At 43.9% G+C, this 21,559-nt stretch overlaps 1 protein-coding gene across 3 annotated transcripts in view; it reads right to left on the reverse strand.

Moving 5' to 3' along the window:
* PIK3AP1 (phosphoinositide-3-kinase adaptor protein 1) overlaps positions 1-21,559 on the reverse strand; it is a 228,723-nt gene that overhangs the window by 147,652 nt on the left and 59,512 nt on the right. For all 3 annotated transcript variants that reach the window (XM_030203478.1, XM_030203476.1, XM_030203475.1), the window contains exon 3: positions 14,769-14,908. In XM_030203478.1, coding sequence (XP_030059338.1) covers positions 14,769-14,908 — 140 coding nt within the window. The remainder of the gene's footprint in view (positions 1-14,768; positions 14,909-21,559) is intronic.

Consider the following 21,559-nt stretch of genomic DNA (forward strand, 5'->3'; position numbering starts at 1 on the left):
CTCTTATTTAGGTGGCATTCAGGGTTCCTGCATTATGGACATGCTAACCAGTTAGCATGACAGTAATGTGCATGTGCTAGCTGATTAGCGTATTCACGCCCATTCTCTGCCCCGACATGCCCCCACCTGCCCCCCCCCAAATTTACTGCGCATCCTGTGTGAGATCATTTTCCTGCATTAGATGCACGCTAGCACCTAATGCAGCTTAGTAAAGGGCCCCTTAGATTGTAAGCCCTTCAGGGATACAGAAATACCTACAGAACCTGACTATAACTCAACTTGAACTACCAAAGGCATGAGCTAAATTTGAACAATAATCTCATTTCTTATGAGTTTTAAGTTAGTCAGGACAAGAACTTGTTCTTTTTCATGTGCAATTCTCACTATGTGGAATTTTTTCTTAAGAAGGTTAATTTAGAAAATAGCTTGAAGTCTCGGTGGCCATTTTGAAGAGCGATCCTGCAGCAGGGGAGGGTCAGCGCCGGCAGCGGGCAGGCAAGACTGGGGATCTTTCCTGCTTGCCCCGAAGAATTTGCTGGACAACCTGGGTGGCTGGAGGGGGGGCAGGGAGAGAGGAGAGTCGCTGGACATGGGTGGCTGGAGGGGGGGCAGGGGTAGAGGAGGGTCGCTGGACATGGGTGGCTGGAAGGGGGCAGGGGAGAGGAGAGTCGCTGGACATGGGTGGCTGGAGGGGGGACGGGAGAAAGGAGGGTCACTGGACATGGGTGGCTGGAGGGGAGGCAGGGGACAGAGGAGGGGCGCAGGGGACAGAGGAGGGTCACTGTACAGCGCTGCATACGTTTAGTATAGCGCTTTAGAAATGATAAGTAGTAGTAGGTGTTGCGGTTATGATCAGCTGATGTCGGGAGAAACCTGTGACGTGCTGCGCATGCGCAGAACAGCGCACTTCCCTTGACAGCTGTTCTGTGAGTCTAATGCATGCACGGAACATTGATGACAGCTGCTGTCTACTGCGCATTTGTGGGTGAGTTGGTCACCTCTCATTTATATAGTTAGATTTGTACAGGGGGTGGCAAACAAAAAGTAATCTTCTTGAGTTTTTTTGCCATTTTCTCAGCAGCGCTTTGGATTTCAACGAGAAATTTTATGTTACTATTAAACAACATTTAATTATCTTAAACTATGTTGATGTTATTGACATTTTAGCATTACTACCTAGCTATTTTTGCACAATAAAAATGTTTGAGCTAAAACACAGTAAAATAACATTATTCAAACAATACAATTAACAATGTATCAGAATTTCTCAGTCTCTGTGAGTGCTCAAAGTGTCCACTCCCAGCTTTAAAACAGGCCTTTAGTCACTTTGGGAAGTTCTTAAAGTAGAGAATTACGCGGGGACAAAGTTTCTCCCCATCCCTGCGAACTCTATCCCTATCCACAGAAGCCTCACTGTTTAACCACCCTTAAGATTTACCTTTGAGTTTAAAAAGCAAAATCATGTGCATGTAAGGACTGCATAAACGAATTAAAACAAATGCCCTTAAAACGTAATAATACTGGGCTGGTCTGGCAAGCAATAATGAAACAATGATGGAATATTCATTCACATAACAAGCAATAATGAGCACTAATTTTTCTAATCATTCTACAACTCCAATCACATTTAATTCTTTTCTCACTATACAAAACAGGGTACCACAGAAAAACTGAAATAGAGATCTCCCTCAAGAAAGTCAGGCAAACACTGGTAAAAGAGAAACAGAAATGTATTTTCTCCTGCACTCTGCAAAATACAAAAATAGAAAAGACGTACATTTCACAAAGCAGGCACCTCTCAGTCCTTAAAAAGTATTAAATAAAAATATTTGTTTTCTACATTTGTTGTCCAAGCACTTTATTTTTCTAATTGGGCTGGTCCCAGTCTCTTTTCCACTTTCCACATGTCAGTCTTCTCTAAATTCTTTTCCACATTGGCGTTTCCATTTCTTCTCTCTCCTCTTGGTTTCTTCCTTTCCTTCTCTACATCTGTCTGGCAGTGACCTTTCATTTCATGTCTCTCCCCCTCCCTTATTTGTGTTTAATCCCCCTTTCTTTCACTTTAGTCTCTGTTTCACTTCTCATCTACATACTAGCTTTTACCATTGCTCTTTCTGTCCCTTACTTACCCAGTCTCCTAAACCCCTATCTTTCCCCATCTTTCACCCACTTCCTTAGCCCCATTCCCATCCTCTTAGCTCTCATCTACCCTCCACTGAATCTCATCACCCTTTCAGTCTCCAGCTCCATCCATGTCTTCCTTTCATTCCCTTGCTTCCAAAGCCATTCTTATATCTCTTACCCTATACCCCATGTCCTTCCTTCCTCTTCCCCCCCTTACAAAGTCCAGTGTCACTCCCCCTCCCCCCCTCCCTCCCTCCTTCAAAGTACGGGCTCGCTCGCTCCCCCTCCCTCTGCTCCTCCTTCCCTCCCTCCAAGGTATGGTGTCGCTTTCCCTCCCTCCCCCTCCCGTTTTGTGTCACTCTCCCAATCTTCCTCCCTCCCCCCCACAGGGTCGGTGTCTCTCTCCCTCCTTTCCCACAAGGTCCAGCTCGGTGTCACCTGCCCTTCCTCCCTCCTTCCTTACAAATCCGGTGTTGCTCACTCGTTCTCCCCCCTCCTCCCGTTGCCGCTGCCGGGTCCTGTGTTGTATTCTCCCCCCCCCTGCAAGCTCCGGTGTCACTACTGCACCTCTCCACTGTGCTCCCACTGCTGCCTTTCCATTTTCTGGGCTGCCAGCAGCGTTAGCAATGTAAGCATGCTGCCTTCGCGCACCAGGAAGCCTTCTCTCTGCAGTGAGTGACCTGCCTACATGGAAACAGGAAGTCTCAATAGAGAGAAGGCTTCCAGGCTGCGTGAAGGCAGCGTGCTTACATTGCTAACGCTGTCAGCAGCCCGGAAGATGGAAAAGCTGCAGCGGGAGCACAGCAGAGAGGTGCAGGAGTGACACCGGAGCTTACGGGGGGGGGGGGGGGGGGGAGGAAGAATGCAACACAGGACCCGGCGGCTGCGGGGGTGACGGTGGCAGGGGGGTGGGAGAGCGAGCGAGACTGGACTTGTAAAGAAGGAGGAAGGGCAGGTGACGTCAGACTGGACCTTGTAGGAAAGGAGGGAGAGAGACACCGACCCTGGGGGGGGGGGGGGGGGGGGAGAGGTTACCGCAGGTGCAGGGGTTATTACTGCTCTTGCGGGGCGGGGAAATAACCTCTGTTTGCACCCACAGTAAAACTTTGAAATGTTCTCCCATTCCTGCAGTTTTACTGCAGATTTTACCATGATTACCCGCTCCCATGTCATTTTCTACTTAACAGCCTTGTCGATCAGTCCCTATGGCAGGTTGTCCTAGATCATCCAAGCTCCTAAGAGTCTGAGAAACATCATATGGTATGGTAATAGTCAAATGTTTGAAAGGTGTGATTCAATGTAAACAAATGGAAAATCATGTATTTTGAGACCCAACACCCACTAATTCAGTGTTCTGACCCTGTTCTGAAGGTACACACTTAACCAGGATGGGGCAAATATTGAGACTGCAGGAGGGAGCCTGGCTAACTCCCGCAGTTGGCGGTGAACATGGAAATTCAGTGCTAGGGCCGTATCCAGTGACTGGCATTGAATTTCTGGGGGGTTTTTGGCCGCTAAAAACATAGCCGTTTAAGTCAATGTTTATCGGCTGACTGGCTAAGTAATGGCAGCCAAAGATAGACCTGCTATTTACACGGATCTATTTGGCTGCTAAACTTAGCCAGTCAGTCAATGAATATTGACACTAACTGGCTATCAGGATCATTTTCAAAAGCCAGCATTTGGACGTTTATCTCACAGAAACGTCAAATCAGTATTATCGAAACCTCTTCTTGAACGTCTTTCTCTGAAGTCCAGAAGGATGTCCAAATCTCAAGGGGGCGTGCCAGGGCATGTTTAAGGTGGGACTTGGGTGTTCCTAAGACATGAACGTCTTTCAGCAATAATGGAACAAAACAAAGACGTCCAAGACTAAAACTTAGACGTTTTGAGCTAGACCTGTTTTTATAGTGAATAGCTGCAGTGGGAATTGAATCCATTTCCCCAGGATCAAAGTCTGCTGCACTAACCATTAGGCTACTCCTTTATTCCACACAAGAGGTGCCACAAATGACCAGATGACCACTGGAGGGACTCGGGGATCACCTCTCCTTACTCTCCCAGTGGTCACTATCCCCCTCCCACCCCCCAAAAATGTGATTAAAAATATTACTTGCCAGCCTCAGATGTTATATACTCAGGTCAATTAGAACAGCATGCAGGTCCCTGGACTGGAGTAGTCTAGTAGTGGTGCAGTGCACTGCAGACATGTGGACCCAAGCTCCTACCTCCCTCTACTTGTTACACTTGTGAAGGAAACTGTGAGCCCTCCAAAACCCACCAGAAACCCACTGTGCCCACATATTGGTGCTCCCTTCACATGTAAGGGCTATGGTAGTGGTGTACAGTTGGGGGTAGTGGGTTTTAGGTGGGTTTTGGGGGGCTCAGCAGACAAGGTAAGGGAGCAATGGTGAGATGTGTACCTGGGAGCATTTTATAAAGTCCACTGCAGTGCTCCCAAAGATGCCCTATTGCTTTCCTGGGATGTCACTTTTCCACTATTCTACCTGATGCCAAGCTTTCTATTTTTTTTTATAACATCTGAGCCTTGTGTCTATTATTTATCATTAGATTTTGGCTTTGAATTCAGATCTATAGATGAAAAGGAGGTCTCATTACATATATTAAATACCAGAGTGCTATTTTTCCATACTTCATAGCAAGAGTGTACATTCCCTAATTACCTGTCCCAATGCAACTGAAACTTTTACCTCCTCAGTGCTTGTAAATGGTTTCGTCCCTGTGTGGATTCTCTGATGCCATGTGAGGCTTTCTTTCCAACCAAAGCTTTTACCACACTCAGGACATGTAAATGGTTTCATTCCTGTGTGTATTCTCTGGTGCATTGTGAGGTTTACCTTCTGACTAAAGCTTTTACCAGACTTTATACATGCAAATGGTTTCTCTCCCGTGTGGACTTTCTGATGCACTTTGAGATTTACATTACAACCAACGCTTTTACCACACTTAGAACATGTGAGTGGTTTCACTTTATTGTGTATTTTGTACATTTTGCATTTGGATGTATTTGTTTGAAAATGGACCAAAAAGTAAAACATCCAAATCGCAAAACATTTTTTCAAACAGTATTTTCAAAAGGAAAAGAGAGACTTTATTTTTTGTAGAAAATGACCTTTCCTTTTCTGATTTTGGACATTTTACAAAATTCAGACTTAGATGTCGTATTCAAAAATGCCCCTTGTGCATTTCACTTGCCCAAAGTCATAAGGAGCAGCAGTGGGAATTGAACCCATGTTGCCAGGATCAAAGCCTGCTGCACTAACCATTAAGCCACTCCTCCTCTGTTTTGAACATCTTGCATTTGGACATTTTTTGTTCAAAAATGGACCAAAAAAAAGGACATCCAAATCACAGGACATCCATAGTATTTTCGAACACAAAAGATAGATGTCCATCTTTTTTGAAAATGACCTTTCCTGTTTGGAATTTGGACGTCTTTGTAAAACGTCCAAATTCTGATTTAGATGTTTCTTTCGAAAATGCCCCTCTATGTCATGTGCCATAGTCAGTGACTGGGCTAGCTGCTAAGTCCTAATATTCAGCCAAGATAGCCAGCTATCTCATGCTGAATATTAGTGCTCAGACAGCTTTAGGCTATGAAACTGTGTCTAATGCAGACCTCTGATGCAGGCGCTGTGCACCAAAACTCAGCCCATGTCAGGTGTTTATTGGAAAATTTACTTTGATTATTAAAGGATCTGTGTTTAATGCAGACCCCTGACTTTGATTATTAAAGGAACTGTGTCCCATTTCTGAAGGCTCTTGGTGCAGAAGGCACAGTTAACCAGGATATCTTTAATGAGTATGCATGAAATAGATTTGGATATATTGCACATCCAACAAATGCAAATCTATCTCATGCATATTCATTGTAGAAATCATGAAAACTTTACTGAATAGGTGTGCCTCCTGTAGAGGGTTGGAAGACACTGCATTAATATATTATGAGGACAAAACTGGTTATTACCTGAGGTACAAACTAGCAAAACTTAAATACTTTCACACCGTGAAAAACAATAGAGGTTACACACACAGAACAGTGGTGATAACTCTAAATAAAAGAGGGGATAACCTGCATGCAGCAGCAGTTACAACTCTAACAACCTTACTGAGAAAACTGAATAGGTCATGTTGGTTTTTATCTGTTGTCATTTACATAAGAGCATAAGCACCGCCATATTGGGAAGAGACCAAGGGTCCATCAAGCCCAGCATCCTGTCACCGACAGTGGCCAATCCAGGCCTCAAGAACCCAGCAAAAACCCAAAAACAAAACAAAAATTTAAATTAATAATGTTCAATGGACTTTTCCTTCAGGAATCTGTCCAAACCCCCTTTAAACTCAGCAATGCCAACTGCTGTCACTACATTTTCCGGCAACGAGTTCCAGAGTGTAACTATGCGCTGACTAAAGAAAACCTTTCTCCTATTTGTTTTAAATCTACCACATTCTATCTTCATCTTATGTCCCCTGGTTCTATTATTGTTAGAAAGTGTAAACAAACGCTTCACATCTGTCCGCTCCATTCCACTCATTATCTTGTAGACTTCTATCATTTACTAATACTATGTAAAACAGTGCAGGGCATACATTATCAGCACAGGCATACTATCTAGGTGAGCAAAGCTACCAGTTCCTTCTATGTCACTTCCATCTCCACATACTTATGGGTTTCCAATTGGGCAACATCTTCAGTCAAGGTTTTGCATTATCAAAAAAAAAAACCCAAAAACCTCCCTTGGTACAAAAATCTTGCTGGAGGTCCTCTGCCCCTGAACCTCCACTGGTCACAGGCCCATCAGCAAACACTTCTGACTGCAAGTCCTCTTCCCCAGCTATCCTTGGCTGGGAATAGGGCTTCAACACAACAAATACAGCTGCAAGTCCACCTGGGTCTAAATTCTCAGAAGCTCCTGTACTCCCTCTTGAGCTTGGCAGTAATGAAGGCCAAATACTCCTTCTTCAGGCCAAATACTTCTTGTTTCCTTGTCTCTTTTTCATTTGCTCCAAGTTGGGTTTGGCACTTCAGGGCCCAACCTTCCATAAACCCTGAGACTCTGCTTCTGGTAGGCTGAGAAGAGGAAAAAAAGATACCTTCTACATTTCCTTTGTTCAGCACCTAGCACCCCACAGACTTGAGAGCAAAATGTGCTCTCTCTCATCAGTACAGCAGAAAGCAAGCAAAAGGCAATTTTACCTCTAAAATACTGTCTATAAACCTCAACAATCATAAATCTAACCTTGGTACATCCTGGTAGGGACAGCCAACTAGAAAAATCCTGTTCCTTCTCTATTACATTATTTTTTAATTTAAAGATTCTAACTATACCAATATAGACCTAGCACTTGGAAACCACATGGACCCCATTTTAGTAGCCTGGCCATACACGGCCTGCCTCTCACAGGATCAGGTCTGGTAAAGTACCTGTATTTTGCCATGTCAGCTCTTTTGGATTTGTATTTAGCTCACGCCTTTTACAATAGTAGCTGAAGGTGAGTTACATTCAGGTACCCTAGATATTTCCCTGCTCCTAGAGGGCTTACAATCTAAGTTTGAACCTGATGCAATGGGGTTGCAACAAGAGTTGAATGGGCCTTCTCTGGTTGTTAGTCTGCTGCCCTAACCACTAGGCTGTTCACCACCGCTGCCTTGATTTTCTCTCCTCACATGCTATTCTTGACCCACTACAATCTGGTTTTCGCCCTCTCCACTCAACCGAAACTGCGCTTACTAAAGTCTCCAATGACCTATTACTGGCTAAATCCAGAGGTCAATATTCCATCCTCATTCTTCTTGATCTTTCCGCTGCTTTTGACACTGTCGATCACAGCATACTTCTCGATACCCTGTCCTCACTTGGATTCCAGGGCTCTGTCCTTTCCTGGTTCTCTTCCTACCTCTCCTTCCACACCTTTAGTGTTCACTCTGGCGGATCCTCTTCTACTTCTATCCCTCTGCCTGTCGGCGTACCTCAGGGTTCTGTTCTTGGTCCCCTCCTCTTTTCTATCTACACTTCTTCCCTTGGTTCATTAATCTCATCCCATGGCTTTTTCTACCATCTCTATGCTGATGACTCCCAAATCTACCTTTCTACCCCTGATATCTCACCTTGCATCCAAACCAAAGTTTCAGCATGCTTGTCTGACATTGCTGTCTGGATGTCTCAACGCCACCTGAAATTAAACATGACCAAAACCGAGCTTCTCATTTTCCCCCCCAAACCCACCTCCCCGCTCCCCCCGTTTTCTATTTCTGTTGATGGCTTTCTCATTCTCCCTGTCTTCTCAGCTCGAAACCTTGGGGTCATCTTTGACTCTTCTCTCTCCTTCTTTGCTCATATCCAGCAGATCGCCAAGACCTGTCGTTTCTTTCTTTACAACATCCGTAAAATCCGCCCCTTTCTTTCTGAGCACTCTACCAAAACCCTCATCCACATCCTAGTCACCTCTCGTTTGGACTACTGCAATCTGCTTCTTGCTGGCCCCCCACTTAGTCACCTCTACCCTCTCCAGTCAGTTCAAAACTCTGCTGCCCGTCTCGTCTTCTGCCAGGGTCGCTTTACTCATACTACCCCTCTCCTCAAGTCGCTTCACTGGCTCCCTATCCGTTTTCGCATCCTGTTCAAACTTCTTCTACTAACCTATAAATGTACTCACTCTGCTGCTCCCCACACTCGTCCTTCCCTACACCCCTTCCCGTGCACTCCGTTCCCTGGATAAATCCTTCTTATCTGTTCCCTTCTCCGCTACTGCCAACTCCAGACTTCGCTCCTTCTGTCTTGCTGCGCCCTATGCCTGGAATAGACTTCCTGAGCCCCTACTTCTTGCCCCATCCTTGACCATCTTTAAATCTAGATTGAAAGCCCACCTCTTTAATATTGCTTTTGACTCGTAACCACTTGTATCCACTCGCCTCCACCTACCCTCCTCTCCTCTTTCCTCTACACATTAATTGATTTGTTTGCTTTATTTTTTGTCTACTAGATTGTAAGCTCTTTAAGCAGGGTCTGTCTTTCTTCTATGTTTGTGCAGCGCTGTGTACGCTTTGTAGCGCTATAGAAATGCTAAATAGTAGTAGTAGTAGGCTACTCCTCCACTTATGACCTGCTGACTTGGATATGGAGGCCCATTCCTCCTCTCTCCTTCCTGGAAACTGCTCAGTCATTATAATACTTTGGCAGCATGATCTCCAAGTTGGACTTTCCATATTGCCTTATGGGTAGTCAAAGCTGTAATGTTAATTATTTCTGTCACTATGAGGAGTTCATGTATGACTTCAGACATTATTTATACTGTAGTGCAATTTTACAGAGTAAGTCAAGTGTTCTCCATTTGCTGCTTCCTCTCTTTTTAGCTTGTTACATCTCTTTGGATGTCTAGAAGCATTATTCCAGCTAGAATACACAAGCTGCCAAGATTAGCTGCTTAAGGCTGCTTGTGATAATCTGACAGCTGTCATTTGTCACCAGTGCATTTATTCCCATACCAAGCAAATATACTCAGCAATGGAGCAATGGTTGGTGTCTAAGGATCTAAAGGTGAAGAAACAATGTGACAAGGCGACGGCCATGGCCAGAAGGATGCTAGGTTGCATAAAGAGGGGTATACCCAGCAGAAGAAAGGAGGTGTTGATGCCCCTCTACAAGTCATTGGTGAGGCCCCACTTGGAGTATTGTGTTCAGTTTTGGAGGCTGTATCTTGCTAAAGATGTAAAAAGACTGGAAGCGGTGCAAAGAAAAGTTACGAAAATGGTATGGGATTTGAGTTGCAAACCGTAAGAGGAGAGAGTTGGTGACCTGAACATGTATACCTTGGAGGAAAGGAGAAACAGGGGTGACATGATACAGACGTTCAAATATTTGAAAGGTATTATTCCGCAAACGAACCTTTCCGGAGATGGGAAGGTGGTAGAACTAGAGGACATGAATTGAGGTTGATGGGGAGCAGACTCAGGAGTAATGTGAGGAAGTATTTTTTCACAGAGAGGGTGGTGGATATGTGGAATGCCCTCCCGCGGGAGACGGTGGAGATGAAAACGGTAATGGAATTCAAACATGTGTGGGATAAACACAAAGGAATCCTGTTTAGAAGGAATGGATCCACAGAATCTTAGTGGAGATTAGGTGGTGACGCCGGTAATTGGGAAGCAAAACCAGTGCTCGGCAGACTTCTACGGTCTACACCATGATCATGGCTGAATAGGTATGGATGGGCTGGAGTGTAAATTTTAAGGGGTTTCGACATTAGCTTCAGAACTTTTAGTACAAGAACAGTGCTGGGCAGACTTCTATGGTCTGTGCCCTGAGAACGGCAAGGACAAATCAAACTCTGGTATAAAGTATCACATCCCATGTAAAATGAGTTTATCTTGTTGGGCAGACTGGACGAACCGTACAGGTCTTTATCTGCTGTCATTTAGTAACACAGGACAAATACGATGATTCTTATTGGGTGCATCTTCCATTCTGAGTTTTTGTTTCAGGTACTGACGTCACCTCTATATAGATCCTGAAGGAAAGTGTGCAGTCTGGTGTCAGTCCATGGTATATTAATTTGGCAGGGATCTGGGTAACCACAATTTTAGATGATGTTTAGCTCTTTATTTGCATAGCAGTTGTGTAGGTGGAGGATGGCTTGTGCTTTATTTAGATTTGGTCAAAATTGATTAATTACATAGTAGTTAAAAAGTGTTAATTGCCAAAATGAACTCAGTCTGGGCAGTCTCCTATTTGTAGCGTTATTGCTAGGTCATCAGTGTAGATAGAGCTATGTGTGTTTACTGTAGATGGATTAGTTAGCCATTGGTGTAGCAATAAAACAGTGCCAGAATGAAGGTGTTTCAGCACCCAGGGCATGCCACAGCAAATGCACCTTCCAACCAAGTTCCTTTCACTCTTTCCCATGCAAGGCAGTGCCAGAAATGCCTCTTAAAATATGACACCTAGGGAACACCTTATTTGCTATGCACTTATTCTAGTCCGGTTATGAAAAAAAGAACTGTATCAATACATTTCTTTGAGGAAAACTTTTATTGAAATGCCAGTGACTGACTGACATTGTCCTCCAGATTCTACTTAAAAGAGTTACTTCTTACTAAGCATTTAGATCAGATGGCCTAGCTGCTACCCGTTTATCATATCATAGATCTAAATCTAGCTCAGGAAGGAAGTAGTACTTTTTCATGTACAGTGGCTAAAACAGCAACGCTGGAAGTATTCTGGGCTCCACCAGCCAAAGAAGATAATGACAATATGCTCCCCTCAACAAACTCTGATGAGGACTCCCCCTGCCCCCACCAGCCCTTTCAACGAATTCAATGTCCTATGTGGTCCTTCCAAAGCAGCATTGACAGTTGACATTATCGGGATAAATACTCAGCTGGCGTTTTTTTTAAACTACTGCTGGCGTTATTCCTGGATATTCAATGCTAGGCCACATCTGGGCACCGGTATTGAATGTCTGGGTTTATGTGGCTGGCTATCTCTTATTCACTTAAGTGTGATATTCAGCACTTAATGGCCTAAGTGACACTGCATAAAGATAGGATTGTATTGTATGTGGTCCAATATGGCTGCTTAACTTAGGCAGTTAAGTGTTGACTCCGCCTCTGGACCGCCCACAAAATAGCTGGCTTTCACTTTAATGGTCTTTTGTGATATTCAGAGACACTAACCAGTTAAGTGCCACTGAATATTAGCGGAGAGTCCCAAACAAGCAATTGAACCAGCCTGGAGCCGTTTCTGGCCCATTAAATCACTAAGAATATCAACCCCATTATATATTGCTGAGAGGTTTTATGAAAGCAATGCCAGTGATTTGGCATGTCTCAAAGCCATCCTAAGTGTACTTGGTGAAATTCAGCACCTGGTCTATACATGGCTTGCCTGCTTGTTCAGAGTGAATTGTTGTGCTGCAAGGGCTAGAGCTGATTTAGAATGAGGTACTTGCACTGCAAACCAACTATTTATAATTACTCAGGGGCCTTCAGACTTTCAGATGTAAATGAGCTGTATGCCAGTAAATGTCTTATGACAGTGAACATTTTTATTGCATATGAAAATGTATTTTAAATTGCATTTCAGTTAGGGAAAACCATGATAAGCATATTATGATTTCACTTCTGTCAGTAAAAATTTCCTGTTTTGTAAGTTGCTGACTAGAGTATGCTTCCTGTGCTTTGTAACTTAAATATGTGTCATGAAAACTGGTGACTACCCTGAGACTCTGCTGCTTTCTTCACTTGGAAAATCAACATAATTCATTATCCCTTCCTGAACTGTGCATGGAACTACTGACATTAGTTGAAGTTAAAGGGATCCTATGACCTTGTTGCAGACATAAGGAAGGTAAATAATGTTAATGTCAGAGATTTGTGCCTGGCCTGGTGCTCCAGGGTCAAGCCCAAGAGTGTAGTATGCACTCATGAATATTCTTTCCAACCCATAAACATGTTGGAAAGAAATTATACATAAAAGGTTGAAAAAATGTTTGTTCATCTGTCTGTCTGGGGGCAAAATAACTCTCTGAAAATTTAGAACGGAAACTGATTTGACATGGAGGAAAACTTGTGAAAAGGCACATTGGACCTGATATTCAGCTGGCGGTGAACAGTGCGTTTGCTGTCCACCGCTGGCATTAAACTCAGATATTCAGTGCCGGGCCATATCTAGCGATTGGCATATCTGAGTTTATTTTGGCCATTAAAAAGTTAACCGGCTGTGCCAATATTCATTGCTAGCCTGTTAACATTTTAGCAGTCCATGATAGGCCCGCTATTTAAGATCACTTTCTACCCCAAAATAAAACCCACAAATAAATTATCTGCATACCCAAGAAAACTTGTGGGACAACAGTATTTTCAAAGCACTTAGACTAACAAAGTTACATAGAGGGGCATTTTCAATATGAAGTCTAAGTCCGACTTTGGACGTTTTGCAAAAAAGGTCATTTTCAAAAAAGAAAATATCTATCTTTTGTTTTCAAAAATAGAAGGTTTTATGATTTGGTCGTTTTATTTTTTTATCCATTTTTGAAAAAAAAAAAAAAACCCATCCAAGTGCAAAACGCACAAAATCAAGCCATTGGGTTGTAGGAGGAGCCAGCATTTTTAGTACATTGGTCTCCTGACATCCCAGGAAAGCAATAGGGCACCCTAGGGGGCACTGTGGTAGACTTCATAAAATGCTCCCAGGTACACATCTGACCATTGCTCCCTTACCTTGACTGCTGAGCCTCCCAAAACCCACCAACCCCAACTGTACACCACTATCTTACGGGTGAAGGGGGCACCTGTATGTGGGTACAGTGGGTTTCTGGTGAGTTTTGGAGGGCTCACAGTTTCCTCCACAAGTGTAACAGGTAGGGGGAGGTAAAAGCCTGGTCCCATCTTTCTGCAGTGCACTGCACCCACCACTAGACTACTCCAGGGACCTGCATGCTGTTCTAATGGACCCGAGTATAACATCTGAGGCTGGCAAGTAATGTTTGTCATCACATTTTGGGGGGGTTGGAGGAGGTTAGTGACCACTGAGGGGAATAAGGGGAAGTCATCCCTGATTCCCTCCAGTTGTCATCTGGTTATTTAGGGCACCTTTTTGTGCCTTATTCATTATAAAAACAGGTCTAGCTCAAAACGTCTTAGTTTTAGTCCTGGGTGATTTTGTTTTCTTCCACTATGGCTGGAAAACGTCTAAGTCTCAGGAACACCCAAGTCCCATTCCTTAACATGTTTTGCCCCGGGCCCAGATTTGATTCTCGGCAGTCCTATGCTCTATAAGCTCTAGTTATTTATTTATTTTTAAAATTTATAACCCATTTATATCTAAGTGACTCACAATAAAATTATATTAAATTACCCCTCAAACAATTAAGGTAAAAAAAGAAGCTGTTCATAAAATTTATAAAAATAAATTTAGGGTCAAAATTATGCCCTCATGAAAACACAATGTGCAAGAGTTAGTGACCTTAGGGATGGAATGAGGTCTTTATGGGTAACGCCTAATTATATTCATTCCTCAGATAAAGTGTCACTAGAACACCTAATATGGAATAAGGCCTTTATGGGTAACGCCTAATTATATTCATTCCTCAGGTAAAGTGTCACTAGAACACCTAATATAGGGACCCTTTAAAAAAGCTGCGGCAAAAAGCGGCCTTAGCACATTCTTCCATGGGTCTTTCCCACGTGCTAAGGCCACTTTTTCCATGGCCAGAAAACGGCTGATTTTCCATTAGCATATGGCCATTACTGCATGGGCCCTTACCACTGCCCATTTTGAAGGTGATAAGGGCTCACACGTTAATCAATGTGGCTGTGACAACTGATTAGCACAAACACAACCACTCTCCACCCCTAGACATGTCCCCTTGGCCAAAAAATAAAAATGTAGTTTTTAGCATGTAGGTAGCATGCAAACATTTGGCTTTTACTGCAGGATGCTCCAGTGCCCTACAGTAAGCCCTTTTAAGTTGCAGCTTGTTAAAAGGACCCCATAGTATTTCAATGAATTTATTTCCACTGAGATATAAGAGAGTGAGAAGGGATCTGGGGTGTAAGGGAGGCATGGAGTAAACCTAAGATAAACCGATGCCTTCTTTTAAAGTAAACACAGAAGCCAATGTACCCCACAACAGACTTCTTCTGGCTGCACCGTCACCAGATTCCCCACAGCTGCAGGTTCCTCCTTCACTTGTTTCCTGTTGCAAATGTTTGGATTCTTCTGACTTTCAGCATCAGTGTCAGTCACAGACTCGCAGCCAGAATCTGGGCGAAAGAAAGGACACACACAGATTGAAGGTTAATGAACAGCCATGCTAGGTTCACGACAAGCCAGAGGACCCTTGAGGTACAGCAGAGAGAACAAAGAGGTTAAGGAAGGAATTGGGATGCAAAACAAAAAAAGCAGCCAGGAAAATATAAACAGTAGATGTAGCTAAACACTGTAAGCTTTCTTATAAAATATGTCTGCATATCATAAAATGATGAATTTTTACTTGTGCTGGAGAGCCAACCCCCACCAACCTGTGCCCCTCCTCCTCCTTAAACTCCCTAGTCACTGATTAAGCACTAACATCACAAACAGGGCAGTTGGCAAATTTGCCACAATGGAAGTAGCCAAATGAACCATCCAATAGCCATAAAATGATGCCTTTCTGTGGTACACCCAAAGTGGTTTCTATTTATGTTTCAATCATCTTTATTAAACAAACCAAGTAGAAAATACATAACAACATTATCAGCAAAAGCATCCAAGAGCAACAACCAAGGAAAACAGTGAAACAGGTGCAAATTTTTACTTTTGTTAAACTCCCCTTCAGCCCCCCAGCACCATGGCACCATAGTAAAAGGAAAATCACCCCAGCATCCAAAAAGGGAGCATTCACATGTTTAAGGGTCTACTATGGGCTTGCACAGATGTTTGACAAAAGGATTCCCAAGTAGCACAGAACTTAGTTCCATGAGCATCTGTAAAATCCTGGATTCAAAGACATTCCAGGCCAGTGGTGTAGGAAGGGGGGGGGGGGGGCGGTGGGGCGGTCCGCCCCGGGTGCACGCCGCTGGGGGGGTGTTGGCTTTGCTGGTTCCCTGCTCTCTCTGCCCTGGAACAGGTTACTTCCTGTTCCGGGGCAGAGAGAGCAGGGAATCAGCGGAGCCGACGCAGCTCCCAGCGACGTGCACTCAGGGCGGAGCAGCCCTCCCACCCGTCCCCTTTCCTACGCCAGTGGTAAGAATGCGCTCTGGGGGGGGGGTGCGTGCCGAGGGGGGGTGCGCCGTGCTGCACCCGGGGAGGGTGCACAGCGGTGACCCGCCCTGGGTGTCAGCCGCCCTCGCTACAGCACTGTTCCAGGCACATCTGATAAATCATACAAAATCTCCAGGGTTGCAGGGAAGGCTTCACCATGGATTTGCCTCTTTTGAATCATCGCAGAATTTGCATAGCATATATTCCAGTTCGGGAAAAACCCAGAACTAACTAAAGACTTGTGGAAAAAATCTCTTAAATATAAGAGCAAGTCCACCACCTTTTTACCCTGTCTTAGAGAGTGAAGAATGCCATAACCGGGTAGATAGCTGTGAGGCAATATTGGACTATCAGCTTCTGTGAGTCATGTTTCTGAGATAAATGGAAAGCCCAGATCTGAAGATTCAATTGAGTAGCATGTGTAAATTGGCCACACACACAATTTAACACACGCTACTCGCTGCACATTATATAGAATCCGGGGAGGGGAGTGGCTAGAACAACCCAATTGCAGTGTGATTAATGATTAACTAGAGTTCGTGCATAGTAATTCAGAAATTTGTTACTGGCTAAATTATTTAGGGATTTCTGATTTTTTAATTAATCTGATTTTGTAATTCCTGGAGTTTGTCCCAGTTTCTTGTCTGATCTGTGAACTGCTTAGAACTTCTTGGTTGTAGTAGTATTTAAATACCATTGTTAACATAAGAACATAAGAATAGCCATACTAGGTCAGACCAATGGTCCATCTAGCCCAGTATCCTGCTTCCAGCAGTGGCCAATCCAGGTCACAAGTACATAGCAGAAACCCAATTAGTAGCAACATTCCATGCAACCAATCCCGGGGCAAGCAGTTGCTTCCCTCGTCCACCTCAGTAACAAACTATGGGGTCATTTTAGAAAGGCGTGTTAGCATTTTTAGCGAGCACTAAAAACAAGCATACGCTAAATATTAAAGTTGCCCATATATTTCTATGGGTGTCGCTAGTGTTTAGCGCACACTTATAGCGCACCCTAAAACCACTAGCACGCCTTTGTAAAAGTCCTCTTATGGACTTTTCCTCCAGGAACTTGTCCAAACCTTTTTTAAACCCAGACACGCTAACCACCATTACCATATCCTCCGGCAACGAGTTACACAGATTAACTATTCTTTGAGTGAAAAAAATATTTCCTCCTATTTGTTTTAAAATTATTTCCATGAAATTTCATTGAGTGCCCCCTGGTCTTTGTACTTTTTGAACAAGTAAAAAATCAATTCACTTTTAAACGTTCTATACCACTCAGGATTGTGCAAACCTCAATCTTTTTCAAGCTGAAGAGCCCTTAATCTCTTTAGCCTTTCCTCATACAGGAGGAGTTCCATCCTCTTTATCAATTTGCTCGCTTTTCTTTGAACCTGTTCTAATTCCGCTATATGTTTTTTGAGATACTGCGACCAGAACTGAACACAATAATCAAGGTGAGGTCGCAACATGGAGCAATACAGAGACATTATAATATCCTTGACCTTATTTTGCATCCCTTTCCTAATAACGCTTACCATCTTATTTTCGAAAGAGAAAGACGCCCATATGTCGACCCAAATCGGGAGATGGGTGCCTTTCTCCCGTGGGCGCCCAAATCGGTATAATCGAAAGCCGATTTTGGGCGTCTCCAACTGCAATCTGTCGCGGGAATGGACAAAGTTGACGGGGGCATGTCGGAGGCGTGGTGAAGGCGGGACTGGGGCGTGTTTATCAGCCGAGAAGAGATGGGCGCGCTTGGCCAATAATGGAAAAAAGAAGGGCGCCAGAAGCGAGAATTTGGGTCACTTTTTCTGGACCCTTTTTCTCCACAAACAAGTCCCCCAAAAGTGCCCCAACTGCCCAGATGACCACCGGAGGGAATCGGGGATGACCTCCCCTGACTCCCCCAGTAGTCACTAACCCCCTCCCACCCAAAAAAAAGAATTTTAAAAACTTTTTTTCCCAGCCTCAAATGTCATACCCAGCTCCATCACAGCAGTTTGCAGGTCCCTGGAGCAGTTGTTAGTGGGTGCAGTGGACTTCAGCCAGGTGGACCCAGGCCCATCCCCCCTACCTGTTACACTTGTGCTGGTAAATGGGAGCGCTCCAAACCGCCCTCAAAACCCACTGTACCCACATCTAGGTGCCCCCCTTCAGCCATAAGTGCTATGGTAATGGTGTAGAGTTGTGGGCAGTGGGTTTTGGGGGGGATTTGGGGGGCTCAGCACCCAAGGGAAGGGAGCTACGGACTTGGGAGGTATTTTAATTTTTTTTAATTGTTACAAGTGCCCCCTAGGGTGCCCGGTTGGTGTCCTGGCATGTGAGGGGGACCAGTGCACTACGAATCCTGGCCCCTCCCACGACCCAATGCCTTGGATTTGTTTGTTTTTGAGCTGGGCACCTTCGGTTTCCATTATCGCTGAAAAACTATACCGCCCAGCTCAAATCCGCACAAATCCGATGCATTTGCCCGGCACAAACCGTATTATCGAAACAAAAGATGGACGCCCATCTTTTTTGAAAATACAGTCTGTCCCGCCCCTTCACGTACCCATTCTCGGAGATAGATGCCCATGGAGATGGGTGTTCGCGTTCGATTATGCCCCTCTTAGCATCCTGTTTGCTTTTTTGGCTGCCGCAGCACACTGGTCAAAAGATTTCAGCATATTGTCTACAACGACACCTAGATCTTTTTCTTGGTGCTGACCCCCAAGGTGGACCCTAGCATCAGGTGACTATGATTCGGATTATTTTTCCCAATGTGTATCACTTTGCATTTGTCCACAGTAAATTTCATCTGCCATTTGGATGTCCAGTCTTCCAGTTTTCTAAGGTCTTCCTGCAATTTTTCAAAGTTCACATTTCTTTTGACAACTTTGAATAGTTTTGTGTTATGTTATTTTATTTATTGCATTTGTATCCCACATTTTCCCACCTTTTTGCGGTCTCAGTGTGGCTTACAATACATTATGAATTATGGAAATACAATTTGTTACAACTTGGTTATGGATTACATTGTGATGAGTTATTTGAGTAAAAGTTAAAGTATCGTTAAGGAGTATAATCATGGAAAAAGCACTGAAACATTGGAAGGAAACAAGGGAGACAAAAAGGGGCAATATATAATAACAGGAAAACACTTGGTATACATTTTCTGTGAGTAAAGGTATGAGTGTGGTGAGGTTCCGGGGGATGAGAATTCAGGAGTGGTTGTATTGATGCATAACTGAACAGTGAGTGTGGGCTTTATGTGTTTTGGTTCTTTCCGTAAATTTTCTCAAAAAGATGGGTCTTCAATAGTTTGCGGGAGGTGGTTTGTTCGTAGATCGTTTTCAGGTTGCATGGTAGTGTGTTCCAGAACTGCATGCTCATGTAAGAAAAGGTTGACGCGTGCAGCGCCTTGTTTTTCAAGCCCTTGCAATTAGGGAAGTGGAGGTTGAGGAATGTTCGGGATGATCTTTTAGCGTTTCTGGGTGGTAAGTCTATTAAATCAGACATGTAGACTGGGGCTTCACCGTGAATGATTTTGTGGACTAATGTGCATACTTTAAAAGTGATGCGTTCCTTGAGTGGGAGCCAGTGTAGCTTCTCTCGTAAGGGTTTTGCACTTTCATATTTTGGTTTTCCGAAGATGAGTCTGGCTGCTGTATTCTGGGCCGTTTGAAGTTTCCTCAGTATATGCTCTTTGCAACCTGCGTATAGTGAGTTGCAGTAGTCCAGATGGCTGAGTACGAGGGATTGCACCAGGCTGCGAAAGACGGATCTTGGGAAGAATGGTCTTATTCTTTTCAGTTTCCACATGCAGTAGAACATCTTTTTGGTTGTGTTGTTTGCATGAGTTTCGAGTGTTAGGTGGCGGTCGATAGTGACTCCAAGGATTGTTAACGTTTCTGAGATTGGAAGGTTTAGTTTAGGTGTGTTTATAGCGGTGAATTCATTCGTGTTGTACTGGGAAGTGAGTATTAGGCATTGAGTTTTTTCTGCATTTAGTTTCAAGCGAAATGCATCTGCCCATGTATTCATGATGTGTAGACTTTGGTTGATTTCATTGAAGATTTCTTTAATGTCTTGTTTGAAAGGGATGTATATTGTTACATCGTCAGCGTATATATATGGGTTGAGGTTATGGTTTGATAGGAGTTTTGCCAAGGGGGTCATCATTAGGTTGAAAATGGTTGGTGAGAGGGGTGATCCTTGTGGTACTCCACATTCAGGTGTCCATGCAGCAGACGTTGTTGAATTCGATGTGACTTGATATGACCGCTGGGTTAGGAACCCCTTGAACCAGTTTAGGACATTTCCTCCAATGCCAAAATATTCGAGTATGTGTAATAGGATTTCGTGGTCAACCATGTCGAAGGCACTTGACATATCAAATTGTAGAAGGAGTATATTGTTGCCGGTTGCAATCATTTGTTTAAATTTAGTCATGAGGGTAATTAATACTGTTTCTGTGCTGTGATTCGATCGGAATCTTGATTGGGCATCATGCAGTATTGAAGTGTTTAATGGAGGCCAGGTTTAAACGTTTCTTCATAATTGTGCCCATTATTTCAGCCAAGGCAAACTCAAACCTGTGATGTTGTAATACTGACTGCCACTAGAAGTGAACATTTAACAAACTGGAGTTTTTTCCAATTAGCTAGGATAAGTTTCTGTGCTATAGTAAGAAGGATATCAAACAGCTTTTTTAATGACAGTCTGGTAAATTGAGAAGAAGTGAATAAGATTTTTTTTTTTTAAATCATCTTTATTGGAGTGCTCAACATTACAAAAAGGCAATAAAATCAAACAGGTCGCCACAACTGTGAGTACAGATAACACAAAGAATGCAACAGTCATGCTTCCATCAGTGTGAGATCTCCAGGATAAGTTTTTTACTTTAAAAATAATAATAGAGGCTGAGATGGTCAAATTTAACTTAACAATTTTACATATAATAGATCAGACAGCCTTCCAAAAAGGTTGTATAGTATTATACTCATATATCATTTGTAAGAGTGGGCCTACTTGCGATTTACAATGCCAACAACAATTAGTAGGCTTTAAGCCAGCCACATGCAACTTCCGAGGCATCTAGACAGATTTATTATATAGGAAGAACATCGACTGAAGGGAATTGGCTGAAGAAAGTGGTCTTAGAGATAATATTTTATAAACTGAAGATGCCACGTGACCAGTAGATAGAAGGGATCTTGCTAAGGATAGTATAGGTGGAGAATCATAGCTCATGGAGTCCAGAAGCTTTGTTTTCTTCATACAGTGGCTTAGCTGCAGTGGTGTTCCTAGCGTGGATGGCACCCGGGGCGGATCGCCGATGCGCACCCCCCGCCTGTGAAATGACACATTCCCTCCCCCCGGTAAAATGACACTCCTCCCTGGGTGCATGCCACTGGGGGGGTGCCGCGGCGCGCGTCTCTGGGCTCTGACTTCGCGAACTTCGCTCGTTCGCTGCAGCTCCCTCTGCCCCAGAACAGGAAGTAACCTGTTCCGGGGTAGAGGGAGCTGCAGGGAACGAGCAAAGTTTGCGAAGTCAGAGCCCACAGGTGCGCACCGTGGCACCCCCCAGCGGCGTGCTCCCGGGGCGGACCGCCCCCCCTTGGTACGCCACTACTTAGCTGTAGCCATTTTAAAAGATTTGCTGGTGAGAGAGCATAGTTAGGG

The sequence above is a fragment of the Microcaecilia unicolor genome, chromosome 5 (assembly GCF_901765095.1).
Source record: "Microcaecilia unicolor chromosome 5, aMicUni1.1, whole genome shotgun sequence".
In the NCBI taxonomy this organism is placed as follows: Eukaryota; Metazoa; Chordata; class Amphibia; order Gymnophiona; family Siphonopidae; genus Microcaecilia; species Microcaecilia unicolor.